Source organism: Chiloscyllium plagiosum, chromosome 22 (genome assembly GCF_004010195.1).
Source record: "Chiloscyllium plagiosum isolate BGI_BamShark_2017 chromosome 22, ASM401019v2, whole genome shotgun sequence".
Classification (NCBI taxonomy): domain Eukaryota; kingdom Metazoa; phylum Chordata; class Chondrichthyes; order Orectolobiformes; family Hemiscylliidae; genus Chiloscyllium; species Chiloscyllium plagiosum.
Genome location: NC_057731.1, coordinates 43,375,436 through 43,387,993, shown reverse-complemented (window position 1 = coordinate 43,387,993; position 12,558 = coordinate 43,375,436). Strand labels below are relative to the sequence as shown.

Below are 12,558 nucleotides of genomic sequence, written 5' to 3'. Positions count from 1 at the left end.
TACCAGATCCAGAATTGCCTTCTCCCTGGTCGGCTCCAGCACCAGCTGTTCTAAGAATCCATCTCTGAGGCACTCCACAAAGTCTCTTTCTTGAGGTCCAATACCATGCTGATTCTCCCAGTCTACCTGCATGTTAAAATCCCCCATAACAACTGTAGTAACATCTCTGTGACAGGCCAATTTCAGCTCCTGATTCAACTTACATCCGACATCCAGACTACTGTTTGGGGGCCTGTAGATGACTCCCAAGAGGGTCTTTTTACCCTTAGTATTTCGCAGCTCTATCCACACTGACTCTACATCCCCTAACTCTAGGTCCCCCCGCGCAAGGGATTGAATATCCTCCCTTACCAACAAGGCCACCCCACCCCCTCTGCCCGATAGCACGTGAAGCCTTGAATATTCATTTCCCAGGCCCTGTCCACTTGAAGCCACGTCTCAGTTATCCCCACAATATCGTATCTGCCAATTTCCAAAAGAGCCTCAAGCTCATCCATCTTATGTCTAATGCTTCGTGCATTCATGTATAGTATTTTTAATTTGTTACTGCTCTCACCCTTCCCATCAACCCCATTTCACTCAACTTTACAGCATGATCCCTTTCCAAGTTTTCTGCCTCATTGATACAGTTGTCTTTCTTGACTTCTTAGATTACTTACAGTGTGGAAACAGGTCCTTAGGCCCAACAAGTCTTCACCAACCCTCCTAAGAGCAACCCACCCAGACCCATTCCCCTACACCTAACACTAGGGGCAACTTAGCATGGCCAATTCACCTAACCTGCACATCCTTTGGACTGTGGGAGGAAACCGGAGCACCCAGAGGAAACCCACGCAGACACGGGGAGAATGTGCAAACTCCACACAGACAGTCGCTCAAGGTGGGAATTGAACCTGGGTCGTCTGGCGCTGTGAGGCAGCAGTGCTAACCACTGCTCTTGTTCTAACTTTCCCTTCAATTTCCTTTTTAAACATCCAGTTTGACCCCTCCCCCCCGCTACTTAGTTTAAATGTAGTGGTGTTGCAGTAGAAAACCTCCTGCCAGAATGCTGGTCCCTAACCTATTAAGGTGCAAACCGTCTCTCTTGTAGAATTTATGCGTACCACAAAATATACCCCAGTGATCCAAGAACTTAAATCCTTGCTTCCTGCACCAGTTCCCCAGCCATACGTTTAAATCCATTATCTCCCTGTTTCTGGCCACACCAGCCCGAGGAACTGGAAGCAAACCGGAGATAACCACCTTGGACATCCTGCTTTTCAGCCTTCTTCCTAGTTCTCCGAAGTCCCGCTGTAGTATGTTCCTCCTCTTCTTCCCGACATCATTTGTGCCGACATGTACCACCACATCTGGCTCTTCACCCTCGTCCTTGAGGATTTCCTGCACTCTGTCTGCGATGTCTTTCACCCTGGCACCAGGAAAGCAACACACATCCTTAAATCCCGTCTGCTGCCATAAAAACCCCGGTCAGTTCCTCTCACGATGGAGTCCCCTATTACCACGGCTCTGTGCGATGTCCGACTCTTCCGATCTGCTTCTGCGCCAACTTTTGATTGACAGACCTGGCCGCCTTGCGAACTGGCAGTGTCATCAGTCTCTACTGTTTCCAAAAGCTTCAACTTGTTCCTGATAGGTACTTCTCCATGGGTCTCTTGCACCGGTCTCCTCTCTGCCTTCCTCATCGTCTGCTCTCTTCTGCTCTCTTCTAGCATGATTGGTGTAATAACCTCGCTGAAGGTCTTGTCCAGAAAGATCTCGTTCTCTCGGATGAGCCTAAGGTCCTCGAGTTCTTTCATCAGCGCTGCAATATGCTCGGTCAATAGCTGAATGTGCACACACTTTCCACACATATACAAGCCAGACACACCAGAGTCATTGACGTCCCACATCAAGCACGTAGCGCACTGAACCAGCTGGGCAGTCATGTGTACACCCTCTTCAACTGTGGCGTAATCACTTCACTCAACATCCTTGTCAAAGACTCCTGAGCTGAAGCCTCACTCTTCGATCCAAACTTCCTTAGACCCTCTTTTTGTGGCAAGTCTGTAGACTCTTAATTTAGGTTAGAGGAGGGGGGAGGGAGGGAGACCCTACTTTGTAGGACCTGGGGTTTAGAACACACCCACTCTAATAGCAATCACTTACCTTCCCAACCGGCTTTGCGCTCCGCCTGAACTTCCGCCCTGCTCCCGCTGCTCTCTGCTGCGAAAAGACCGTTGGCATCGAGGTAAGTTCTTTATATAGCAAATTGGCTCTAACACAGTTGATGAATTGTGGATGTTGTTTGGATAACATGAACTTTCTACTGAATAGGTATAGTGATCTTCTATTAGTGATCTTCTACCGTGCGATTTGCTATAGTGGTTTTCCTCAGCGCAGTTTTCTATAGCGTGAATTTGCAGAGGAACACAACTGTCGCGTTATAGCAGAACAACCTGTATAGGGTCTTATAGTGAGGTGAGGTAGGTTGAAGTAGGTCCATGCAGAGAAGAAACACTAGCAAAGACCAGATTCAATAAGATCATTGAGTGTCTTTTACCTCAGCTCTGTCTGTTTGCATTTCCTCGTATCCATTAATTTCTTAATTCAGAAATGTATTAAAATCAGTCTTGAATACACTCAGTTACTGAACATCTATAGGCTCTGGTTAGAAAATTCCAAAGATTTGCAATCTTTTGAGGGAAGAAATTTCTCCTCAACTCAGTCCGTATTTTGAGATATTGGGTCAAACTTTGTGTTGGACCTGAGTAAATTCCTGACTCCCCAAACCCGATCAGGAGAAATTTCTCTGAATGTTTGGATTTTCGCTTCAGTGAGTGGGGGTTAATAGAAGTTCCACTTGCCACTTCTGCAAACAGCGAGGAGACAGCCACAGGTATTGTTGAGTAGACTGGTAAAAATGCCTAACTCCGAAATATGGGACTTTTCTCCAGTTATATTAAAAAAAGTAAGGACCTCCAGCCCTCACCCTCACACCCTTTCACTCTCACAGATACCCCACACTCCCTACATCACGGCCCCTAATATCCTTCATGCCAACCTATGCTCCCCTAATTCCCACGGTCCTTTATGGCCCCTATTCCAACTCATGTCATGCCAACCCATTCCCTTCCATGCACCACACTTTGCTATTACATCTATTGGTCAATTCAATTAGTATACACCAGGTGTAGACCTCAGGAGCCAAGTTTAGATGAAATACAATAAAGTTCTCGGTATTTATTAGTGAAACTTTTTATATTTTTCATATTTAAAATATTAAAATATTTTCATTGATAAAAACCCATTCAATACTTTTAAATCCTTTCAAGCAGTTAACCCATTATAAATACAATCATTTGAATTCATAATTATACATTAGACATTCTACTATACCAGACAAAAAACTGGCGGCATCTGTGGAAAGAAATCAGAACCACCTGTTTCCATGCTGTATGACTCTATCACTCTATAAGTGAGTCACAAATAAACAGGATTGTTAAATGCACCCCCATTCCAATCCTGCTGAAAATGGTGGCTATCAATACAGGGCGGGACTCTCAAACACAGAGCTCTGACACCATTTGCCTAAGGCATGGAGTCCTGCTGTTTCCATGAAAATTCCGAACTCCACAGTCAGAAGAAACAGCCTCTCAGCATCTTCATCATCAAAACCCTTGAAAATTTGGCATGTTTCACTTAGTCAACTCTCATTTCTTCGAAGTCTAGGGAATATATGTCTAATCTACTCAGTATTTCCTCACCTCTTCCTCCCAGATTGGTTTAAAAATTAGAAAGAAGTTAAGTAGAGAAAGAAACCCTGAACAATTTAAGAAAAAGTCTTGAGGTGGTAGACAATAGACATGTATACTGGTGGCACGGTGGCACAGTGGTTAGCACTAAAGCTTCACAGTGCCAGAGACTTGAGTTCAATTCCCGCGTCAGGCAACTGTCTGTGTGGAGTTTGCACATTCTCCCTGTGTCTGCGTGGGTTTTCTCCGGGTGCTCTGGTTTCCTCTCACAGTCCAAAAATGTGCAGGATAGGTGAATTGGCCATGCTAAATTGCCCGTAGTGTTGGGTAAATGTAGGGGGATGGGTCTGGGTGGGTTGCTCTTCAGAGAGTCGGTGTGGACTTGTTGGGCCTGTTTCCACACTGTAAGTAATCAAAAATGAAGCTCGTACTGGAGGCTGGCATTAACTGGAGTGCTGTTTCTTGGCTGGCATAGTCATGATGGCTTACTTGCATTCCATGAGCGTTTCTGTGTTTGTTTTTGTGACAAGGACACCAGATCCCTCCAAATGCCAACATTTTTCAAACTTGCTATTTGAAGAGATTGGAAAGAAAAACAGAAAAATACCAAGTGCATTACTGCACACCTCCTTCCATTATATTTAATCTGCCATGTCCAGGCCTTTACATTTAAACTTTTGTTCTCTTTGCATCTTCTTGACAGTTTACATTTCAACTAGGAGAAAGTGAGGACTGCAGATACTGGAGATCAGAGCTTAAAAATGTGTTGCTGGAAAAGCGCAGCAGGTCAGGCAGCATCAAAGGGCTGTTTTCCTGAAGAAGGGCTTATGCCCAAAATGTCGATTCTCCTGTTCCTTTGATGCTGCCTGACCTGCTGCGCTGTTCTAGCAACACATTTTTAAGTTTACATTTCAGTAAATTTGATTTGATTGAAAAATCCTCAATATCCATGCCATTCTCAGTTTTGAAATTTTCTATCGATCCTCACATATAACAGCTTCAGATTTCTACTCCTCTTCATGTGATATCACAACTCAATGCACTCTCACTGATTGTAAATCTGCCTTACCCTGGAGTCTCCAGTTACAGAAAACCGTTTTTACCCTTTCCTTCAATTAAATTAATGATTTCTTGACTGGGCATCAGTCTGAACCTGGGCAGGCTTCTGAGTTTGGTGGGAGCAGTGTGGGGGAAAGTTGTTGAGTACATCATGGGGGTGTGGGTTGTGAGATCAGGTGGAGGGATTTGGAGAGAGAAGCATATAGGATTTTCAGGGAAAATGGGACAGAGATTCAGAGGGATGGTGATGGGTTGTGGAGGAGGATTGAGGACAGAGATGTTGGAGGCAGTGTGGGGTGTGTTGGGGTAGTGGGGTTGTTTGGGGGAGTGTGGATCTCTGCAGAACTGTGCTGGGGGCTTGGAGGAGTGATAAATACAATCTCTCAGTCTGATGTTCCTTTCTCCCTCTTCTTCATTGGTAATTTAGGGTTGACCCAGCAGGGTCAGAACGGAATAAAGTAGTGCTGGATTACAATCGCTCAATGATTTCAATGCTGGATCAGAGCTGTGTGGCTGAGGACAAAGCCCTGGCAGTGTTGGAGCAGCAAAGAGAGGTCACAAAGGACAAGTTGGTGAGGAATTGTGTAGAGTTTAACAAGACACAGTCAGCACTGTTGTTACTATCATTGTGATGCCCATCATTTACATTGAGACACTGCGATCTGCATTATAGCCTTACTATTCAGCACTGACAGAAACTGTTATTAACATAAACAATGCATTAAATTTACACAGCATCTTTAACATAACATAATTTCTCAATGCGCTTTCCTGGAGCATAAATCAAACTGGATTTGACTCTGTGCCACTTAAGTAAATATTAAGTTAGGTGTTGATCAAAGAGATTGAAAGAACATCATAAAGAAAGAGAGAAAAGGATGGAGATGTTTTGACTAAATTGCAGAGTTTACAATCCAAATGAGTGAAGGCACAGCCACCAAGAGAGTGTTAAAAGTTAGGAATGCATGACAAACCAAAACCAGAGGAATACATGACAAACCGAAACCAGAGGAATACATGACAAACCGAAACCGGAGGAATACATGACAAACCGAAACCAGAGGAATACATGACAAACCGAAACCAGAGGAATACATGACAAACCGAAACCAGAGGAATGCATGACAAACCAAAACCAGAGGAATACATGACAAACCGAAACCAGAGGAATACATGACAAACCGAAACCAGAGATCTTAGAGGGTTGTGGGTTGAAGGATGGCACAGAGCTCGGGAGGTATGAGACAATGGAAGCATTCAGAGGACAGTCATATTAAACAATGGATTGAGGTTTTTTAAAAACCCACTTGTGTTGGAAATTGAAGTATGAAAAACATGCCCAGAAAGTAAAAGCAGCCGCTGGTTTGGATGGGGAACAGATTTTGATGAAGGATCCACATCTAAATCATTACCCTGGGTTGATATGGTCTTCACTGATAGTGTGAACTTAGCGTTTTTTGCTGAACATCTGATTTCCATTCATTGAAGTTATTTTCAAGCATAAAATAGAATCCTGTTCCTGTTCCCTGTCACAGAGTACACCAAGTTACTCCACTTGACTTTCCAAGGACTGATCAGGCTATGAGCTCAGTTTCCAGTCTGGAGCAAATGTGAACTGCCTGAAATATTGAACGCTGGAGTTCCCATGGCACTATTTGGAGAGACAAAAGTGTTGCCTAGATTAGCAATTTGGCAACTAACACTAGCATACAAAATAATTTTAATTACTCATTCATTCATTTTCTGTTTGCAGGATCCTCTTGGGCATGTTAGTTAAGAGTCCACTTAACCAACCAACCAACCATTCAGCTTAAAATATTGTTTACCTTTTGTTTAGTAATTCTTGTGAATTGGTCTGGTTAATGCAAAATGGAAAGCTCTGACAAAATGTACTTTTTTCTGTAATGCTCAAGTTCTGAACTACCAAATGACTACTTACATTGATTAAAGTATAGAACAAAAGTGTGAGTACAAATAAGCAGCTCGCTGGCTGGAAAGTTTTTTTAAATGTCAAAAAAAAAAAGTCTGCATTTATGTAACATCTTTTACAGATTGAGTTGGAGTACTTTAAAGTGTGGAGTCAGTAAGTGTGGAGCTGGAAAAAACACAGCAGGTCAAGCAGCATCAGAAGAGCAGGAGAGTTGATATTTCAGGTTGCGATCCTTCATCTGTACTGAAACATCGACCCTCCTGTTCCTCCAATGCTGCCTGACCTGCTGTACTTTGTCCAACTCCACACTTCATCAACTCCAGAATCTGCACTCCTCACTATCTCCAAGTATTTTAAAGATATAAGATAGGGAGCCTGGCAGCCAATTTTCACATATAGCAAGCTCCCAAATGTAGCAACAAGATAACTCACTTGCTAATCTATTTCCTTTTCCTACTGATGTTGGTTACGGGCGGCATGGTGGTGGTTAGCATTATTGCCTCACAGGCCAGAGACCCGGGTTCAATTCCTGTCTCAGGCAACTGTCTGTGTGGAGTTTGCACATTCTCCCCGTGTCTGCATGGATTTCCTCCGGGTGCTCCGGTTTCCTCCCACAGTCCAAAAAAAATGTGCATGCTAAATTGCATGTAGTGTTAGGTGAAGGGGTAAATGTAGGGGAATAGGTCTGGGTGGGTTACTCTTCGGAGGATCGGTGTGGACTTGTTGGGCTGAAGGGCCTGTTTCCACACTGTACGTAAGTAAGAACATGATAGAGAGTACTGTATATAAATACTGGTTTGAACTGTCTGTCTTCTTTCAGTGCAACAGCTTCTAAAATTTTTTTCCTATAATTGGGTCTTTAGGATGTTGCAGAGAATGTTTCCCATCTCTCACGTGGAACTTCGACACTCTCTGCCAGCTCCTTTAGCATCGCAAGTACCAGCAGCTCCAAGAGCTACCAACGGTTGGATGACAGCAGATTCCCAGAATCAACCTGGCTGGAAACAAAGATGGCAGAGGTAAGTCCTTGGGTGAGAAGTTAAAAAAAAGCTTGTACCTCTCTATTTGGATGAAGAAGGAGATCAAATAAGCCTTCGTTATCTGAACTAATCTGACACTTAGAAAAACTTTAGAACCTTCACTAGAAAGGAAGCAACAAAGAACTGCGTACAATTCAGGGAGGTCCAGAAAGTGGTGCATCTGAGCGGGTTTATACTAGGCTGGGTCTGGTGCTGTTGTGTCTTTGTTTTAATGTAGAAGGACAGGCAGAGGATTACTGGAAGATGCTAACTTGGGATGAATGGACTGTAGACTTCAAACACATGTACAAAGGGTGGTGTACACTGAGGATCTGCCTGTTTGGTGGTTCCTTAGTTGCAGGGTCTGAATGTAAAAAAATCAAAATCTGGATGTGTTGAGAAAAACAATCCTGAGACAAAATAATAAGCTTTTTAACTGATTGAAAGGAGGACACTGTGGATGCTGGAAATGTGAAATAAATACAGAAAATATGGGAGAATCCCAGGAGACTGACATCATCTGTGGAAAGAGAAAAGCAGTTAAGATTTTGAGTCCAATATGAATCTTCTTCAGAATTGGCACTGCATCTAGTTGCTTAGTGGGGAGCCAAGATAGTTGGAACAGGAAGATCCCAAGATGGATCCCCACTCGTTCCTTGATATATTGGCTATCATTGAACCCTTTCCATCCAGGCAACTTGCCTTTGTAGACCTGAACTGAGATTTGGTGAGCCATCAACTGACACTGTCTTGAATCTGTCACTGCTTACTAGCAGAAAGTGAGGACTGCAGATGCTGGAGCTTTATCAGAGTCTAGAGTGTGTTGCTGGAAAAGCTCAGCAGGTCAGGCAGCATCCGAGGAGCAGGAGAATCAACGTTTCGGGCATAAGCCTGATGAAGTGCTTATGTGTGTGCATATGCGGGGGGAGAGGGAAAGAGAGAGAGAGAGAGAAATTGTGTGTGTGTGTGTGTCTGAGAATGTGTGTGTATATGAGAGAGGGTCTGCATTAGTATGTGGGTATGTAAGAGTGTGCGTATGTATGTGCTTTAGTGTGTGTGTGTATATAAGTGCAGTGGGGTCACCTGGATTGTGACATGAACCCAAGGTTGAGACCCTCGTCATGGTTACCGAATTTGGCTATCAACCTCTGCTTGGCCACTCTGCGTTGTTGCGATTCCTGAAGTCTATCTTGGAGAATGGTCACCTGAAAATCTGAGTTCAAATGTCCCTGACCACAGAAGTGTTCCCCAACTGGAAGGGAACATCCCTGTCTGGCAATTGTTGCATGGTGTCCATTTATCCATTGTCATAGCATCTACTTGGTCTCACCAATGTACCATGCCTCAGTGCATCATTGCCTGCAGCATATCAGATAGACAACCTTGGCTGAGTCACATGAGTATCTATTGTGCACGTGGTGGGTGGTGTCCCCACATTCCCTCCCAGTTGGGGAACACTTTAGTGGTCAGGGACATTTCAGCCTCAGATCTTTGGGTGACCCTCCTCCAAGGTAGACTTTGGAATACACATAGGGATATACACCATCACACTCATGCCCACACTCTATCAAGAATGCACTGCATGCGCACAGGCACACACACACACACACACACTCATTCGCGCTCTCTCTCTCTCTCTCTCACTCTTTCTTTCTCTCTCACTCCCTCACACACATGTGCACACACTTATAAGTCTATGGGATGAATTTGCATTTGTGGAATTGTATTTGCAGATACATTCTACTTTGTTTAAAAAGCACACATCTGTAGGCACTCGATAGTTTTTATGATCATGTGACATTTTATAAATTCTTACTTTGGAAGTACAACCAGTCTGACTCAAGATTGGAATATATACAGACTCTAACCTCACATCTTTAATGCATTGTCTGAGCTGAGATGTCACCTTTTTTTTTGTAAAACCTTAAGTTATCTCAGGAATGTGACTTGAAAAACGTTCTGGGATTTACATATTAATGAATCGAAACCTGCAACCCCTTCTAAAAGGTGAAAGACTTAACAGCAATCTAGGTTTGTTCAATATATCACATCAGTTGTATGACACTATGATCTTTTGCTATAAATTCTGCGTCCTATGATCCTGCCCCACTAGCTACCTGATGAAGGAGCAGCACTCCAAAGGCTTGTACTTCCAAATAAACCTATTGGACTATAACCTGGTGTAGTGTGATTTTTAACTTATAACTGTACTACTTAAACTCCACTCATTCTAAGTTATCCCTGTCGCTCACAGAGGTACACACAGATTGACAAGAAAGATTTTTTATTCATTGGTGGGATGAGAGCATCACTGGCTAGGCTGCATTTATTGCCCATTCCTAATTGCCCAGAGGGCAGTTAAGAGTCAACCACATTGTTGTGGGTCTGGAGTCACATGTGGGCCAGTAAGGATGGCAGCTTCCTTCCCTGAAGGACATTAGTGATCCAGATGGGTTTTTCCGATAATCGATAGTGGATTCATGGTCATCATTAGATTCTTAATTCTAGATTTTCTTTTTATTGAATTCAAATTCCACCATCTGCCGTGGTGGGATTCAAACCCGGACCCCAGAATATTATCTGGGTCCCTGGATTAGGAGTCCAGCGATAATACCATTAGGCCATTGTCTCCCCATCCAAAAGTGGAGAAAGAAAGTAGAGAAAGGGCACACAAACCAATTGCACCATTCTGGATTCAGGACACCTTGGGTCATTCCCTTCCCATCGCTTCCAGTTCTCTTTTACAATACAAGGCTGCTTGCAAACTGATGCTGCCTTTCATTCACTGTTTGAGAATTAGTTCTTTCAATACTTTTGAATGTCTTTTTCCTCCTTCAATTTGCAGAGTAAGTGGTTTATAGAGAACACTTCTGTTACCTCTACATAGTGGGGAGAGGGATAGAGAGAAAAGGTTTTGATGGTTACTCTTTGCAGTCAAGGAGTTTCTTGCTGCACTGTTTACATACTCAAAACTTAGTCACCTGGTCAGGAGCCAATAAAGAAAACGCTATTGTCAAGCAGTTTCTCTTTAGCTCAGAGCCCCTTCTGCTTCATCCAGTCTACCCCACAGATTGTGCTCCAGCAAACATAACATTTAAAACTGCAAACATTCTCTTTTCAGCTTTCTTTGTCCAAAGCAGTATTTTTCCAGTTTCAATCCACACTCCAAAAAAAAAAGAAATTATGATACCTCAATATTGTTTATTTTCACAAAACAGAAGGAACAAAGGTTACAAAAAAATGGAAAAGCACCTTCAAACAATAATTGGAGTTAACTTTTGCATTTTTTCCTTGGATTTGGACATCAGTGCATTAATTATCTAAACGTATTTACCCTGAGTTTGTTACAATAGTTACCTCACTGGGCAGTTTCAAAAGGCTGCTGAGAGTCACATTGCTAGGGGTCTGGAACTCAGAACCTCTTTCCTGTCTAACCTCGTGGCTGCCATTAGGAATCTGCACCTCCATCAATACAAGCAAAGCCATCCAGAATCTTAAAACTGTTGTGCTTTTTATGACAGCACACAGGGTGTCAAGGCAATGCAAGTGTGTAGTGAATTCCCATCGAAACTGACTCCTGGTTAGCTGGAATTCCTGCCCCAGAATTTGAATTGTTTAATTGAAAGACCATCCATACTGTTCCATTTTGCATTGAGGGATTTTCTGTACAGGCTGCTGCTACACACTCTCCACTTCTCTCTCATTCAGTCTGGACATGCTGCGGTATTCCATCCTTCTCTTTGGAATTGGCAGGGACCTCCAGTGGGAGACTTTCTACATGGGAGTCCTCCTTTCTTCCAGTGAAAATTTAGTATAGATGGTATTAAATGTACCAGTCTTGCGCAATAGGAAGTTCATACACTAGCTGCTGTCTGAAGGATCTGTTTGTTAATTTTTAGCTGCACTTCAGCTTAATGCTCCTAATCTTTGACTGCCCAGCATGGAGGTGGGTAAATCACAGGATCTTCTTCTGGGTCTGCTTCTGAGCCTACCCAAGCTAAGCATGAACAGATCGAGGTTACAGGACAGGAACAGGTTATTAGGCTTGACTGAAAAATGTGTTGCTGGAAAAGCGCACAGGTCAGGCAGCATCAAAGGAGCAGGAGAATCGACGTTTCGGGCATAAGCCCTTCTTCAGGAATCAGGCTTGACTGCCTACCTCTCTTCCATGGTCATGCCTGTACTCAGGTGGCCCTGGAGCGACACCATGCAGTGTTCACTGTAACACCTGAGGCCTTCTGAAATCAATGGAAATGACAAGGGCTGAAGCACTTCACCTCCAGAGAGTCATAGAGTCATAGAGATGTACAGCATGGAAGCAGACCCTTTGGTCCAACCCATCCATGCCGACCAGATATCCCAACCCAATCAAAGTAAAATTTTAATCTAAATTTACTGAGATTCTATTCACAATTTATATTTATTTAACTGTGCTCTTTTAGGTAGTTGTTATGGGTTAATTTTATTTTCTTAGTTTTATTTTGGTTTGCAATAGAGTCCGGACCAGACCAGGTAAGGACAGTAGGTTGAAAATGTGTTGCTGGAAAAGCGCAGCAGGTCAGGCAGCATCCAAGGAGCAGGAGAATCGACGTTTCGGGCATGAGCCCTTCTTCAGGAATGAGGAGAGTGTGCCAAGCAGGCTAAGATAAAAGGTAGGGAGGAGGGACTTGGGGGAGGGGCATTGGAATCCAACGCCCCTCCCCCAAGTCCCTCCTCCCTACCTTTTATCTTAGCCTGCTTGGCACACTCTCCTCATTCCTGAAGAAGGGCTCATGCCCGAAACGTCGATTCTCCTGCTCCTTGGATGCTGCCTGACCTG

General features: G+C 43.6%; 1 protein-coding gene across 3 annotated transcripts in view; it reads left to right on the top strand.

The window, feature by feature from the left end:
- cfap43 (cilia and flagella associated protein 43) overlaps positions 1–12,558 on the top strand; it is a 120,614-nt gene that overhangs the window by 58,680 nt on the left and 49,376 nt on the right. For all 3 annotated transcript variants that reach the window (XM_043712887.1, XM_043712886.1, XM_043712888.1), the window contains 2 exons: positions 5,218–5,362; positions 7,584–7,739. In XM_043712887.1, the coding sequence (XP_043568822.1) occupies positions 5,218–5,362; positions 7,584–7,739 (301 nt within the window). The remainder of the gene's footprint in view (positions 1–5,217; positions 5,363–7,583; positions 7,740–12,558) is intronic.